This window comes from Perognathus longimembris, chromosome 18 (assembly GCF_023159225.1).
Source record: "Perognathus longimembris pacificus isolate PPM17 chromosome 18, ASM2315922v1, whole genome shotgun sequence".
NCBI classification, from domain to species: domain Eukaryota; kingdom Metazoa; phylum Chordata; class Mammalia; order Rodentia; family Heteromyidae; genus Perognathus; species Perognathus longimembris.
In genome coordinates this window covers 3,348,756-3,364,600 of record NC_063178.1, presented here as the reverse complement: position 1 = coordinate 3,364,600, position 15,845 = coordinate 3,348,756, and the positions used below count along the sequence as shown (strand labels likewise).

Genomic DNA, 15,845 nt, shown 5'->3' with positions numbered 1-15,845 from the left:
CCACACCAGGCCGCAGCGAGGCTGAAGGACGGCAGGGCAGAACACCGGCCTTTCAGCCCGGGATTCCTCCCTGCTCCCCTCCCCTCCCCTCCCCTCCCCTCCCCTCCCCTCCCCTCCCCTCCCTTCCTCTCCCCTCCCTCCCTCCCTCCCTCCCTCCCTCCCTCCCTTCCTCCCTCCCTCCCTCCCTCCCTTCCTCCCTTCCTCCCTCCCTTCCTTCCTTCCTTCTTTCCTTCCTTCCTTCCTTCTTCCCTCCTTCCCTCCCTCCCTCCCCTCCTTCCTCCCTCCCTCCTTCCCTTCCTCCCTCCCTTCTTCCCTCCCTCCCTTCCTCTCTCCCTTCCTTCCTTCCTTCCTTCCCTCCTTCTTCCCTCCCTCCCTCCCTCCCCTCCTTCCCTCCCTCCCTCCCTCCCCTCCCCCCTCCCCTCCTTCCTCCGGTCCCTCCCTCCCCCTTTCTTCCCCCTGACTCCCCCCCCCTCCCACCTTTGCTTCCTCCCCCCCCCCCCCCCCCCCCCCCCGTCCTTTCCACCTCTGTAGGAATAACAAACACGTCTTTGCTTCTTGGCACTGTTTCTTGGAGGGGATTGCATTTTATTTTTAATCATTTCCCAGATACAATGGAAGACTCACGGGGAGCGAGCGTGTCCGCGCGGAGCCCCAGACCGGTGTCAGGTGGGTGGGTGGGGGGGAAGCTTTCCAACATGGATCCTGGGGAAATCGGGGGGCGGGCGGCGGGGCCCCAGGGCTCCCAGCGCACCCCCAGCAGCCGCGGGTGGAGGGGACGTGGAGGACGGCCAGCCGTGGAAGCTGAGCCCCTCGGTGCTCCTGGACACCCCCCCCCCTCGGCGTCATTCCAGTTTTGTCTTCCTAGTGGCCATTCCTGAGGACCCCCCCCCCCCCCCATGAGGTTGCATTGTGTTTTACAGCCTGGGGAATCAGTGGCCGACGCGTCCGCAGTCCCACGGCGCCCTCGGGTGGCCACGCGGGGAAGTGCCGCTCACTCCCGGGAGTGGAGGCGTCCACAGCTTCACCAGGGCCGCTGGACCTCGGCGTCCACCCTGCGGGGCGGGCAGGGCAGATGGCGGGGAGGGCAGGAGCCTGGGCTGTGCGCCCCCCCTCCGGCATGGCACCCGTGCTGAGGGGGCAGAAGGGGGACCCGGGAAGCCACCAGGCTTGCACCGAGCATGGGGTCACAGCGCTAGGACCTTGTGTCCAGCCCCTCCATTCGCTAGACATCCCCTCTCTCCGTGCTGCTGTCCTTGGGGGACCCCAGACCCCCAAGTCTGAGCACAGGTGCTTGCAGTCTCTTGTTTTATGACCTTGTTTTCTTTTTTGAAGAAGGAAACAGAACTGACCACAGTAATGGTGAGCGAATTTTTCCTCCTCAAGAAATGACAAGAGAGCCCTGTCCGCCTCGTTCCCATTTAGTCAGAGGATGTCTCTGTAGTTTCCGGTGTCACCCTCCCTCCCGTCTTCCCTCCCTCCCCCCTCCCTCTTCTCTCCCCCCCCTCTTTCCTTCACAGCACCGGGTGTTAACTCCAGGGGTTTTCCCCTGCTAGGCCGTGAGCTCTTGCCTCCAAGGGCAGAAGCCCCAGTCGGGGGCAAGAAATGCCACCCCCGGGTGACCCGCCCAGGGCCGGGGTGGGCATCGCTCCTGACTCGGGCCAGGCTGGGGGTGAGCAGAGGCCAGCGCGGAGCCTTTGCGTGGGGGACTGAGTACGTCCCTTCCCCCCTTGCCACGCTCTGAGCACGCGTGGCGGGCCAGGGCCGAGCTTCACACAGAGCTGGGGCAAGAGCGAAGGGAATTCTGCCCCCAGAGATGAACACGGATCATGTGGATAGGGGTTTATTATCCTAACGGGGGGCATTCAGGGTGGTGTGGCTACAGACAGGAGTTTACTATTCATATTCTCTCTCTCATTTGTCTCTCGATGCTCATGCACACATAGAAGAAGGGGAATACCTCTTGCATGATTTCTGTTTGTCTTCTATTCCATCATCCATTAAAAGGGCTGAGTGTCTTGTACATATCGTGCTATCTCTGCTCAGTAAGTTCATTTATTTATTTTTATCAGAACCCTGTAGATGTTTTCATTTACCTTATCACCCAGCCATACAACCCGGTGAGCAGAGCTGGCCTTCCTTGTTGAGAGGACAGCCATTATGTCACAAGGAAAATGGACCTCGTTTTCTGATGGAAAGAAATATATTCATCTGTGACCTTATGACAGCTATTTCCCTCTCTTCTAATTCTGTACCAGTGGGTATTAAATTTTCCTAATTCATAAATGAATCAGTGGAGGAAGGGATGATGGGATGGATGGATAAATCATGGATAGATCATGAATAGACCGATGATGGATGGATAGATGTATGGATACATGCTAAATGGATGGATGATCAATAAACAATTTATGTGTGTAGAAATGATGGATAGACAGATGGATGGGGACAGATGATGGATAGATGCATAGGTGATGGAGAGATGGATAAAGGATGGATCAGTGATGGAGAGATGAACGGTGGATCAATGATAGCTGGATGACAGAGCCTTAGCGTCACTTCATCTCTAGATGAAATAAGGTTGTGTGCTCTTCCATCTCTCTTATGGAAGCTCTTTTGTTTTTCTTTTTTGCCATAAGATGTTATCTCAGAAGTCATGTATTTTGATTCTTTCTTGCCCATTGGGTTGTTTTTTTTTCCCTCATGAGAGTAAGATTCCAACTGGGTAGAGGAACATGAAGCAAGCAGGAAGCAGGGGCCCGGTGTGTGTGTGTGTGTGTGTGTGTGTGTGTGTGTGTGTGTGTGTGTGTGTGTGTGCGCGCGTGTGTGTGATCTTTTCAAGCAGGTCAGCGTCGTGACAGTTCAGGGCTGGGACAATGAGAATTCTCTCTGTCCAGACCTCCTGCATCCCTGGGGGAATTTCACAGTCCATTCTAAGGCCACTGGGACACGAGCACGGTGGGTGGAAGAGAGCGACGCACAACTGTCTACACCCTGTGAGTGTCTGGTTGTTGGAATTACTAACCCAGAATCTAGACGGCCAGTTGATAAGAACGTTCTGGAAAGGGAACTCCTGGCACTGAAGAGCAATTGACCAGGAGTTTGGGTCTCCCCCCATTCGAGAACCGCTTACAGTATTCTAGCCAGTATTCTAACATACCCCAACTTTGGAGTGTGTTAAGATCTCAATCTCATTTGAGAACCCTAAATGAAAGAAGGAACCTATTTGTGTGTGTGTGTGTGTGTGTGTGTGTGTGTGTGTGTGTGTGTGACAGAGTGTGCATTTGTGCTGGTCTTTGGCTTGCTTGCTCAGCGCTGGTGCTGACACTCGAATCACGCCTCCAGTTCAGCTCTATTGCCCGTTAACTAGAGATGGAGTCTCAAGACGTTTCTTCCCAGGTTGGCTTCTGTCCTCCAGGTCTCACACTCCGGAGTGGCTGGGATGACAGGCGTGAGCCCGGGCACCAGGTGAACACCTTACCTCTGAGACGGCCTTTGTTTTCCCTCTTCTTGATCGTTCCTTTCACGCACGAGTTCTGGCCACGGGAGCTCCCGGGAGCTGCCATTGCCGCTGTAACGGAGCGCGCACGGGCGTTCGGAAGCCTCCGGGTGGTGTGGCGTCCCGCGGTGATGCACGCAGCGTGGACGCGGCTGGTGCACTTCTTTCTGGCTCGCAGAACACGGGGGGGGGGGGCTGGAAGAAGGGAGCGGGGGCAGGGGGCAGGGGAGCGGAGCAGGGAGACAGCTGGAGTTCGAATCCTGCGTCCTGTCCGGGGCAAGGGACAGCTGGTAGGACGCTGTGTCTCCTTGTTCTCACCCGGCCTTTGTGGGAGGCTCGATGATGGTGCGGGGGAGGGAGATCAGACACGAGTGTGGTAGGGAGGGGGCCCCCTGCGCCCCACCCATCCCGGAGGGGGGGGCTCTGCCGGTGGCTCCCTCCTCCTTCTACCACGAGTGACAGTGGCGGCCATTCCCGGCCGTGGGCTTCTCTGACGGTGCCACCCACGTCCCCTGGCCTCGAATCACCCCAGATAATCCCGGACACTCCCTCCCCCTGCCCTCCCCCTGCCCTCCCCCTCCGGGACCAATCGGGGTTCTCCTTGGTCTCACCCCCCCCCCCCATCCCAGAGGCGGCTCGGGGTGGCCTGGCCATGCGCAGCTCAGCGAGGGCCTCCGGCCCCTCCTCCTGCCCCCGCCCCATGGCAGGTGCATACAGAGGCTCCGCCCCCCTCCTGCCCCCGCCCCATGGCAGCTGACAGCGGGGCTCCCTGCTTCTGACCCCGGGCTCCCTGCTCCTGTCTGCCGGGTTGGGCCTGGAGGCTGGAATATGGAGAGGGGAGAGGGGAGGGCAGGGCGGGGGGAGGGGAGGGGGGCTGTTCTCTTTGTGTGTGTATGTGTGGTTTAGTTATATATATATATATATATTATATGTATATATGTTTTCTGTTTCCATTAAAGTGGACAATCCTGACATCTCTGCGAACCGCATTCATTCGGGATCTTTGATTCCAAGCCCGAGGATAAAGATTAAAAAAAAAAAAAAATCTTCTCTAAATGCAGAGAATGAATGCCCTGTAACAGAAAGCCCTTGGAGACACGTCTGTGTAACTAATGTCCACGCGTGGTTCGGCCTGCTGCGCACCGGTAGCTCACGTCTGTAATCCCTGCTACTCAGGAGGCGGAGATCCGAGGATCACAGATTGAAAGCCGACCCTGGCAGGAAAGTCTGTGAGCTGCTTATCTTCAATGGACCACCAGAAAACCAGAAGTGGTGCCGTGGCTCGAGCGGTAGAGCGCTCGCCATGAATAGGAAGAGCGAAGGGACCGTACCCAAGTCCTGTGTTCAAGTCCCAGGACTGGCACAAGAAGAAAACCAAACACTCGTGACCTCTTTAGCGGAACCTCTAAATCTTTCCTACTCCTAAGAGCCCTTGTTGCTGACTTTGCTTCTCGCAAAACAACCCAAGAGTTGGGGCTCCCTGTCTATATCCACAGAGAGTGAGCGGCTACGGTGAGAACCAGCTCCGGGTGCTCTCGTCCGTGGGGCCTAACAGCAGTGCCCTGGGGAAATGAGCAGTCGGAGAGCAGTCTTGAATTCGTCTCTCTCTCGTCATCCACCAGCAGCACGGAAAGGGCGGGCATCAGGAGATGATCAGGCCTAAGGAGGATCCTGACGAGCCCTCGACGTCTTGCCCTGACGCAGAGTTTCTGTCAAGTTTGTCAGTGTCTTACAATTGTTATTACTAATCACCACCAGTACTTCTTTAAGTGCAGGGGAGAGGCAGGGTGGAAGGGCTCAGGTGGGAATTACTGATATACTGGAAGACTTGGGTAAACATTCACATATTTATTAGTGCCAGGCCACGTTGAGTAATAAAATATAGATGCAATTGCTTACCGGATGCTTCACAGTGGATGATAGAACATTCTACAGTTTATTTTACACATTAGAAAAAGTCTCTTTTTTTTTTTTTCTTATTCTTTGGTTGAATGTGGGTCAAAAATGAAAAAAAAGAAAAACCATTCCGAAACCCCTTTGTACAACTCCTAAAGGATAACGAAAATGATAAAATGATAAGAAAAAAAAATCATTCTTACAATCATGCAGATTTGCAATTTTGTTTCCCCTCTCCTTTCGATATGATCTGAAACGGAGGAGGAGGAGAAATGCTTTGGTCAGCTCTGACGAGGGACCTCAAGGGTGAACCACCTACATTCAAGTGACCTGTGGCCTTTTCTGACCACAGCGTGTTAGCTAGCCGGGGGTAACAAGGTGACCCGGCTCTCTTCTCGACCACGCGGAAGCTCAAGGGATGCGATTCGTAATGAAAGAATCACGTGGAAGGACACCAAGGGTGAAGTAGTCAGGTTTATCAACATTAAATAAACACTTGGTGGAGTATGCATAAATAGTCTTCATATAAACATAACACGACATTAAATAGTTCAGATACACACACACACACACACACAGCACTGAGGAGACTTCCGCTGCTGTGTACGTTGTCTGTAAACACCACCTCACACTGCATACAGAAGCAGCTTCGGCCCCAGCTCTGGGTTCACAACACAGGTGTCCCCCACTAGGGGACAAGGGGAAGAGTTCTCCCCGGTCCTCCCGCCCCCCGCCCCCCACCCCTGCCCCACACAGCCCCAGCAAAAGGAAAGAAGGAACCCCAACAGTACAGCAGCAACAACCACAGCGAGAGAAGCAGCGTTTCCCCGCCCCCCCCCACCCCCCAACCCCTACCCCAGAGAAAACCTTTACCCCCTTGGGTCAATTCAAAGGACAATGCAAAAATCAGGATTGCAAAACAGACAGAAATCCATCTGTAGCAATACTCTCCCAAGTGCAAAAAAAGTCCCCCCCCCCCCCCAGGACACAAACCTTCCTAAACTCCCCGTTCACCCCCATTTTGGGGTGAGATTACACAAGGGAGCCCCCCCCCTTCCTCCCATGTCCTAGCTACTGCCCAGGGACAGGGTGAGGAAGGCCTGCTTTCTTTCTAGAAAGTGCTAGGTAGCAAGAGATAGAACACTCTCCTTCATTTCCCTCACAATTAAAAAAATTTTTTTTAAATCTTGCTTTATAGATCGCCATGTACAACAACATCCAGAGGTGATTCTTTATTTCTAGCAGTTCAGACAGCAGAAATCTCGTGGGGACACGTTCCAGTGGGAAGCTGGAGCTCGGCGTGGAAGGGAAGGGGCTGGTTCTCTGAGCTCCCAGGAGCCTGGCTCAGCTCTGCGGAGGGCTTCCCAGCCCGGGAGATCGCTTACACAGTCTACACCGGCCGAGCGGACCGGATGCCTCCCGGCCGTGGCTGGCCACTGTCCACAGACCCGCGGGGGGGGGGCGGTGGTGGTGGAGGGGGGGAAAGGTCTGGCTGGGGGTGGTGGTGGTGCGGGGGTGCGTGGTGGAAAGTAGCCACCGTGGCAAACACCATCCAACCGGGTTGATTTCACGTTTGTATTGTATTAGGATCCTCGAGAATTTCAGCGACCAAAGGACTGAAAACAGATATTGCAGGCATGACCAGAGCCCCGTCGTTTCCCCCACGACGGTATATATATTATATATATACATCGCGCGTACGCGTGCATCACACACACATAGATATGTATACGTAGGCAACTTTATTGGTACAAAAACTTGAACTGCACACACACACGCGCACACACACACACACACATACACACACACACCCCAGTACTCTGCAAGAACCAAGTCCACGAATAAAAGAGTTTTAACCACAGGGCGCCAAAGGGAGGACCGGGAAGCTCCGTGGACGCGAGAAGGTTCGGCTCTGCCACGGAGGAGATCGCTCTTGGGGCCACGGAGCCACGCGGGGTGGTGGGGGATCAACACACGAGACCCCCCCCCCCACCGGGGGCCGCACGTGCGCGTGGCAGCCGGCATTGCTGGACGGGGGGGGGGGTGCTCCTCGGTGATGGCGGAGACGACCCCGCAGAATCCACCGGAGTGCGTGTGTGTGTGTGTGTGTGTGTGTGTGTGGTGCGCGTGCGTGTGTGTGGGGATCGATCGGTGGGGAAGCCATACCGCGTTCCCTTTTAAGAAAGAAACGAAGTCCATTTCAGAACAAATCCCTTTATATCCAGCAGTCCGCCCCCCGCCTCCGCCTCCTGTCTCGCCCTCCATTGGTATTTGACTTTTTTTTTTTTAGAAAAAAAAATATTAAAACTGCTTTATGCAGCGCATCCGTAAACAGGCAACTTCTTTCCCAATGTGGGCGGCGGGGAGCGACGCCCCCGCGTGGGGGAGGACGGCGGGCGACGCCCCTTCCCCCGCCCGGAGCCCCGTGGCTGGCCCGGCGCGGGCCGCGGTCCCGCCCTACAAGGCCTGCTGGGGCGCGCGCCGGTGGAGGAGCACGGACTGTCTCTGCTGGTACTGCTGCTTGCGCCGCTTCCTCTGGTCGCACCGGCACAGCAGGAGCATCTTGAAGGTGGTCCGGAAGGTCTTGTTGCACAGGGCGTAGCACACGGGGTTCACCGTGCTGTTGATGTAGCACAGCCAGTAGCCCAGATTCCAATAGGTCTTGGGGGATGCAGCTGTCGCAGAAGGTGTTCACCAGGACCATGATGTTGTAGGGCGTCCAGGTGACGATGAAGGCCAGCAGGATGGCGCTCAGGGTCTGGGCCGCCTTCTTCTCCTTGATGAGCGACATCCTCTTCCTCTTGGTGATCTGACTCCGGGTCTTGAGCGCGAATCTCTTGGCCAGCGTGGCCTCCTTGAGGGACAGAGGGAGCGGGGGCCGGGGCTCTGCCCACCGAGGAGTTGGCCTCGGAGGCCTTGTCCGCGCCCACGGCGGACTCGAGCTGGACGGGCAGCTTGGCGAAGCCCTCGGGGAAGCCGCCGCCGTCGCCCGGGCCCGTCTGGGCCTGGAGCTCGCTGGCGCGCCTCCCCAGGTCGCCCGCCCCCGGCTCCTCGTCGGGGACCCGCAGGCCGTCGGAGGAGGGGAGCTTGGCGGAGTTGAGGACGGCGCTGTGCCCGGGGAGCTTGAGCACGATGGAGTAGATGGCCCTGGTCTCGGAGCCGAGGTCCTCCTCGTCGGAGGAGGCCGAGTTCTCCAGGGAGGCGGCCGCGTCGTTGTTGTTCCAGCTGTCGCTGCTGCTGTGGTCCTGCTCCATCTGCTCGGCGCTGGGCTTCCAGCTCCTGCCGGCGAACCAGAGGCGGCAGCGGCCGTGCTTCCTCCTCCCGCCCGCGCGCCGCAGGCTCTGCTGCTGCAGGTCGTAGCTGCTGCAGCTCCGGGAGCTGCCCGCGGGGTGGACGAAGCTCTCGGCCTCCGCCTCCGTCCCCGAGGCCTGCAGCCCGGCCAGCTCCTTGGTGCGCTTCTCGGTCTCCTTGTAGATCCTCCAGTATAAGATCGTCATGATGGTGACCGGCATATAAAAGGCGGCGATCGCGGTCCCGAAGGTGATGGTCGGCTCGCTGAGGAACTGGATGAAACACTCCCCGGGGGGCACCGTTCTCTTCCCCACCAAGTACTGCCAGAACAAGATGGCGGGGGCCCACAGGACGAAGGAGACCACCCAGGCCAGCCCGATCATCACCCCGGCTCGTTTGGTTGTCCGTTTGGCTCGGTAGGTGAGGGGCCTGGTGATGGAGAAGTAGCGGTCAAAGCTGATGACCAGGAGGTTCATGACGGAGGCGTTGCTGGCGACGTAGTCGATGGACAGCCACAGGTCGCAGGCCAGGTTGCCCAGGGCCCAGCGGTTCATGATGATGTAGGTGGTGAACAGGTTCATGGAAATGACCCCGATGATCAGGTCGGCGCAGGCCAGGCTGAGGAGGAAGTAGTTGTTGACGGTCTTCAGCTGTTTGTTGACCTTAAACGCCACGATAACCAGGATGTTGCCGATAATGGTGACCAGGGCCAGGAAGCCGGTGAGCAAGGCGATGAAGACGACTTGCCAGACGGTGTGGGCCTCCCAGAGGGTCCGCCGCGGTGCCGTTGGGGAGAGGAGAGGTCCTCGGGTGCCCGAGACGCGTTGTAGCTGCCCAGGGGGGGCACCGTCCCCGCTGGCAGCCCTGCGTCGGGGGGGCTGAGTATCCAGGAAGAGTTGGGAAACAAAGGCGAGGCTGAACTGTTACTGTGCAAAGTCATTGTGACGCTGTGACATAGTCTGCAGAAACGAGAGAGGGACAGAGAGAGAGAGAGAGGACAGAGTTAGCGTCATGGGTGCCTTTCGTTCGATATTATCTTTTCATCACAGACATTTAAAGACACACGGGAACCCCACCCTGGTGGCTGGACCTCAAAAGAAGCCCCCGCGGGATCAAGGTCATTCACTTGTTTGAAGGGCAGAGCATCTAGGACAAGCAGAGCTGGAGTTGTTGAAGACGGTGTGATCCAGCTGGTGGCCTGCGAAACGGTACCTTTCCCCGCATTTCTAAATAGATCCCATGTCATGCCGATACTCAACGAGACAGCACCTTCAACTTCCTCGTGCTACTTGGAAAATGGGCTCGATTCACACGCATCTCCAGCGCCGGGACCCCCCGTCTTTTACGAGGCCTCGGGCATTCTCCACAGGAAGCCTCACAGGAACGAGCAAACTCCAGTTGAAGCAGGCGAGCAAACACGCGTCGGCCAGCTCACACTGTCTAGTCCCGACATGGACTGAAAAGAGCATGCGTTGTTTTTTGGGGATGTTCCACTCTCTGAGGAGTTTTATTTGCTCATTGCCAAAAAAAAAAAAAAAAAAAAATTCCCCGGGTGCTCTAGCTACGTTTCCTTCTCCTTTGCTGGGATGGTGTGGCAAGGTGCTGGGTGAATAGGAACCGAAGGGCTAAGGGAAGGGCTCTCCTCTGGGGTCCGCAGCAAAGCCCTTTCCCATCAGGCGCTGGGCGGTAGGGGCTCCGCCGTGCACACAGGGCACGTGAGCATCAAAGACACTTTTGTGTCCATCCCGGGGTTCGAATTCAGGGTCTCAAGGCTAGCGCTCTGCCACTTGAACCACAGCTCCACTTCTGGCTTTTTGGTGGTTCATTGGAGATCAGAGTCTCAGGACTTTCCTGCCCCAGCCGGCTTCGAACCGTGATCCTCACATCTCAGCGGCCACCCCTCCCCCCCCCCCCCCCAGTAGCTAGGATGACCGGCGTGAGCCACCGGCGCCTGGGGACACGGGCGCTTCTCAGCACTCATGGATGCTGGGAGGCGGGCCCCGTTCCTCGTGGGGATTAGTTACAGCTGTATAACACCCCCATGTGCGTGCGTGCGTGTACACACGCACACACACCACGATGCCTGCACACAGGTGCATACCGCACACCCACGCACCCACTGCAACGCACACGCACACGCACACGCACACGCACATCAGATCTGGCCGTCCACGTCAGGTGAGCGTCTATCTATTTTCCAAACCCCTTGCTAGGTTTCGCTTCACCACGTTTTGGAACGTCTATACAATCAATCTGCCAAGCTTCGAACGCAAGAATCAATGCAGGACCTAGAGAGGAAAAGCGATCGACCGAGCTGCACCAGTGACGTGGCCGCTGTTACTCTGTCTACCGCGCGCCGTCTCCTTCCGCCACGGCCCAGGAAGTCTTTGATTCTCAAGTAAATAAATACTGAATAAATACCACACCCCCCAAGTTGGAATTAAATGTGTGCTACCTACAAGGACAACATGGTTTCACTGAACTTCTGTGTTACATACATACATACATACAGCCAGACAGACATCTTTCTGGACATAATCGCGATCCTATACATGTACATCTGTTTTCTATACGGCAGAGTCCACTGTGCACACCGGAGAAGCAGGCAGTTGCACATTTTAAAATTAATGTTTAGGAAGATGGGACGGGGAAGCTGCTCAGTCGCCGAATGCTTGCTTACCAAGTGTGAGGCCCTAGCTTCTGTCCCCAGGACTGCAAACATTTAGAAAAAAAAAAAGGAGGGGGGGGGGAAGAAGACTGTACAACATTATAAAACAACAACAACAACACGTGAAAAACGCAAATAATTTGAACGTACTGAGATTAAGAGAAATTGAACAGTAGCGATGGGAAATTTGCCCTCATCCTCCTAATCATGGACTAGGCGTCAGCAAAGCGAGGGCTTTCGGTGAGCTTCGAAGGCTGGACGGAAGTGCTCTAAAAGTCCAGCTACCTAGAGCTTCTTCCTTATTCCTTATTCCTTATTCCTTATTTGGAATCTCGCGTACACCATTTACAGGACTTTTTATCTTTTGGGGGGTGGGGGGTGGGGAAATCTGTCTTTGAAAAGGGTCTGTTTTGTGTCATAAATTCCTGATGGGATTCAACAGGCCATCTTGGTGGGGCGGGGGGGGGGGGGACGTGGGAAATGTGGGAATGCCACATGGGGCCACCAGGGGGTGAGGTAGACTCAGAGAACCCCCTAGGCCTAGCCGGTGCCCCAGCCAGTGACGGGGCCGCTCAGCCCAGTCGTGCGGCCCGGCCCGGCCCGGCCCCGCCCTGTCGGGGAATATCAAAGCATCGCCTTCAACCATGTCTCCAAAGGGGCTCAAACCCCGGGAACTCGGTGGCGTGCTCACTCGAGCCTACGATTCAAATGGCGCAGCGGGGATCTGCAAGGACGGGAGACCTTACCTAATATGGTGCAGCTGCTTCAGCTGCGGAACAACACGTGTCCGAACGCCAAAACTGGCGGCGGGGGGGGGGGGGGTGGGGGGGGTGGGTGGGTGGGGGGGGGTGGGTGGGTGGGTGGGGGGGAAACGTTCTCATTTCAGAAGGAGAAAGCTTGTTCTTAAGACGCCGACGCTCTGGGCTCTGTCCGGCCCTGCCTTTCCCAAGCGCTTCCGCCAGCTGACAATACCAGTGTGGTTTTGGGAATGTCTCCCTTCAGTCCGGCTTATGCTGGTTAGCCTTGGATGAAAGGGCCTGCTATTCTTTTTTTTTTAAATTTAAACAAGTTTCAAATGAGCTTTAAATAGTCGTAACAAAGGGGCTGTCCTTGTAGAAAGCGGCGGATGTAACGGTCTCACTGCATTCTCCTCCGCTTTCCACGCCCCCCCCCGCCCCCCGATTATTTTTCTACCCCTTTCCTTTTTGGTTCCACCCTGTCTCTTGCAAGCACCTGCATTCTGGTGTTTATTTTGCTGGGCTTTGACTTCGCTATATTTCAGTTAATACTTTTGTAACAACTTGCACACCCGCCCGGTGTGTTTTACTTATAGACTTATTATAGGCTAGTGCTAGCTACCACAAATCAGGAAAACCAACCGCGTTATTATCCTTCGAGTAGTTGCACAAAGGAGTCGCCATTCAGCCAAGCAGTTTATGCATACTCCACGTTGATCAACGTCAGCCCCCTCCCTCCTTCTCACCCACCCACCCTTCCCCCACTTTTCTTGATGTCCTACAGGACGCGCATTGAATTTGTAACCGTGCTTTTATCTTAAAAAACAAAGCTAACTAGAGAGACAATCTGCCAGGACACTTTCCAAGCTGGCAACGTACTAGCTTTTCTAGAGGAAATGCACTGGGTGTGCAAACCAAACCTGAATAGTTCTTTCATTTTGCTGATCTTGGGACTTCAACTCAGGGCAAGGCACTTGGGCCACAGCACAACTTCTGCTTTTGCCGAGTGGTTTTGTTTTTGAAGAGTCTCACGGACTTTCCTGCCCAGGCTGGCTTTGAACCATGATCCTCAGATTTCAGCCTCCTGAATAATTAGGTTTATAGGCCTGAGCCATGGGCACCTGGCTGAAGAGTTCTTTTTCAACATCAGAAAGAAGTGGTGCTGTGGCTCCAGTGGTTAAAATGCTAGCCTTGAGAAAAAGAAGCTTAGGGACAGTGTCCAAGCCCTGGGTTCAAGTCCCGGAACCTCCCCCCCACCCCGCAACAAAACAGATCTTCTCAATAGACAAAAGGCTTATTACAGGGTCAATACTGGATGTATACGGCTTGGTTAGTACTCTCCACTTATTTTTTTCTTGGAGGGGCAAATAAGGCAAGGAAAACTGCAGTATTCCCTCAACCATCTGAGGACAAACCCATTTCTGACCAAGATAAGTTCCAGTGCAGAAGAGAGAGCCCGCCGCAGGCTAGCCGGGGACCACAGACACACACCACCACGCTCGCGTTACAAGTTCCGGTAGCATCCAGATCTTTCTCTGGAGAATCTTCCCCTGTGCACTCATTTCATCCTTGGAAACTCTATGCGGGGAGGACCACGGCGACTTCTGTGAGGAGCGGGAAGAACTCAACGCGCCCGCTGATGTTAAGACTCGTCCCCGGTCCGGGGCTCACTGTCGGTGCAGCCTCAAGGCCCACGGCCGGGCCGGCTCCACCTGACCTGCGGCCGAGCAGCGCGAGCGGAGAAGTCCCACAACCCCTCGTTCAGAAAGCGGAGACGCAGCCTGTTCCCCTTGCTGCCCGCTCCCTGGCCCAGAGCTCACACGGGCCGCCATTTTACCTAGCAAGTAAGTATCTGCTAGGCCGGTGAATAGGTTCTCCCAAAGTCTGTCCCGAAAAGAGGCGCGTCCTTAAGCTTTCCCGTGCGGGAATGCGCGCACAACGCGTAGGCACTGGTTTTTTGTGTGCACACGTGGGAAGCCAGGACGAGGCTGTGAGTTCAGTGTGTCATTTAACTGCCAAATGAGAAAAATCAGAGCCACAGAGAGGTTCAGAGTTCGGGACACCATCACGCAGCTCACGAGGGGCAGAGTTCGGGGGTGAACCAAGCCAAACGGACCCCGAAAATTTGTTCCTAAACGACCCCCACATTCTCCCCTCCTCCTCCTCCTCCTCCTCCTCCTCTTCCTCCTCTTCCTCCTCCTGCCTCACTTATGTTCCAAGGAACCAAAACCAGCAAGAGGGATTGTCCAGAGTTCAATAGCTGGCACATTATGTTGTTGGCAAAAAAATTGAATTTCCCTGATGAGCGGCACACAGGAGACACTGCGTGTGCCCACATCTCCTTTAAATAAAAGGTTGCAGAACTCGGCACCCTCGGGGCCAACACAAATCCCGGCTGCCTTCAAGCCAGTCCTTGCTCTCGCGCGATGAGCGTTTTCACGGGGAGCGAAGGCCCCCGGGCCGCAGGTGCTGCTTCCCACATCTCACAGCTGGATTGAGAACCAAACACGTGAGCACCCGCCGGCGGACTCGGACAAGGCAAGGGATAGATCAGGAGCTTGGACGACCATTTTGACTTAAAAACCCCAGACTCCCAGGGGATCTGCAGATTTTGATGAAATCAGAAGTCAGTCGATGAAATTCATGACGTCTGATATACAGGAGATGTTGCTATTCGTTGAAAAGACTACTTGTAAGAAAGGAGCCGAGTTCAGAAAGCCGTGAGAATCAGGCATAAAATAATAATAACATGCGTATTCTGGCACTGTCTGTGCAACTAAATATCAGAAAAGAAGGATTTCCTGACACGAAGTAGAAACTGGAGCTCATATCGCCACAAGGCCTGGCCTCTATGGGATTAAAAACAAAGAGACAAAGGAATAATGTTCAACTAGTCAGAACAAACAGCGTGGATCCTTATTCGAAACACGAGATAAATACGACTGAAAAACATTAAATACCCAAAGTATGAAATCACTACAAGTGGAGTTATTCAGATAGAAAAAGAAGAAATCGTGTGTGTGTGTGTGTGTGTGTCTATAAACCAAAAAGAAGGAGGAGGAGGAGAGAGGAGGAAGAGGAGGAGGGAGGAGGAGAAGAAGGAGGGAAGAAGAGGAGGAGGGAGGAGGAGGAGGAGGGAGGAAGAGGAGGAGAGGGAGGAGGGGGAGGAGGAGGAGGAGGAGGAGGAGGAGGAGGAGAAGAAGAAGAAGAAGAAGAAGAAGAAGAAGAAGAAGAAGAAGAAGAAGAAGAAGAGGAGGAGGAGGAAGAAGAAGAGGTGGAGGAGGAGGAGGAGGAGGAGGAAGAATAGAAAAATAATAGCAGACTGAATGTTGAAGTTTGGTGTCTGGCTTTATGTTTAGATGAGATTTGGTGTGTTCAAGGTGGTATGACCATAGCTGGCTTTATTTTCAGTGTCCCCATCAAACTGCAAACCATGTGACACAGACTCCCAATGCTCTTGACATAGAGGGTCCCTTGCCCTGGTAAAGGTCTAGTGCTCACCACAGCTCTCGGGGCCACGGGGGGTGAGAGGCGATACGGAGGACAGGCAGGCAGTAAGGAGGCACAAACCGTCCGTGTGTACCTGACTCCCCTGGGCAGGCGACTTCACCATCTAATTCTCATCTTTCTCTTTCCTGGGATATTACATCGAAAGTCCAGCCTTCCGTGGCTAGGATGTAAGGTCTCTCTACCCGCGCAAATACACGAATAGCTGCATCCCGCGAAAAGATGACAAGCATCCAACGCAGCGCAGAGT

At 55.1% G+C, this 15,845-nt stretch overlaps 1 protein-coding gene across 1 annotated transcript in view; it reads right to left on the bottom strand.

Annotated features, from left to right (window-relative positions):
• Window positions 1–7,833: 7,833 nt before the first annotated feature.
• The window catches only part of Chrm3 (cholinergic receptor muscarinic 3), a 127,994-nt gene continuing 119,982 nt past the window's right edge, over window positions 7,834–15,845 (bottom strand). The window contains 5 exon segments of the mRNA XM_048367757.1: window positions 7,834–8,059; window positions 8,061–8,267; window positions 8,269–9,441; window positions 9,443–9,475; window positions 9,477–9,642. Of these exon segments, the coding sequence (XP_048223714.1) occupies window positions 7,850–8,059; window positions 8,061–8,267; window positions 8,269–9,441; window positions 9,443–9,475; window positions 9,477–9,623 (1,770 nt within the window). The 5' untranslated portion in view covers window positions 9,624–9,642 and the 3' untranslated portion in view covers window positions 7,834–7,849.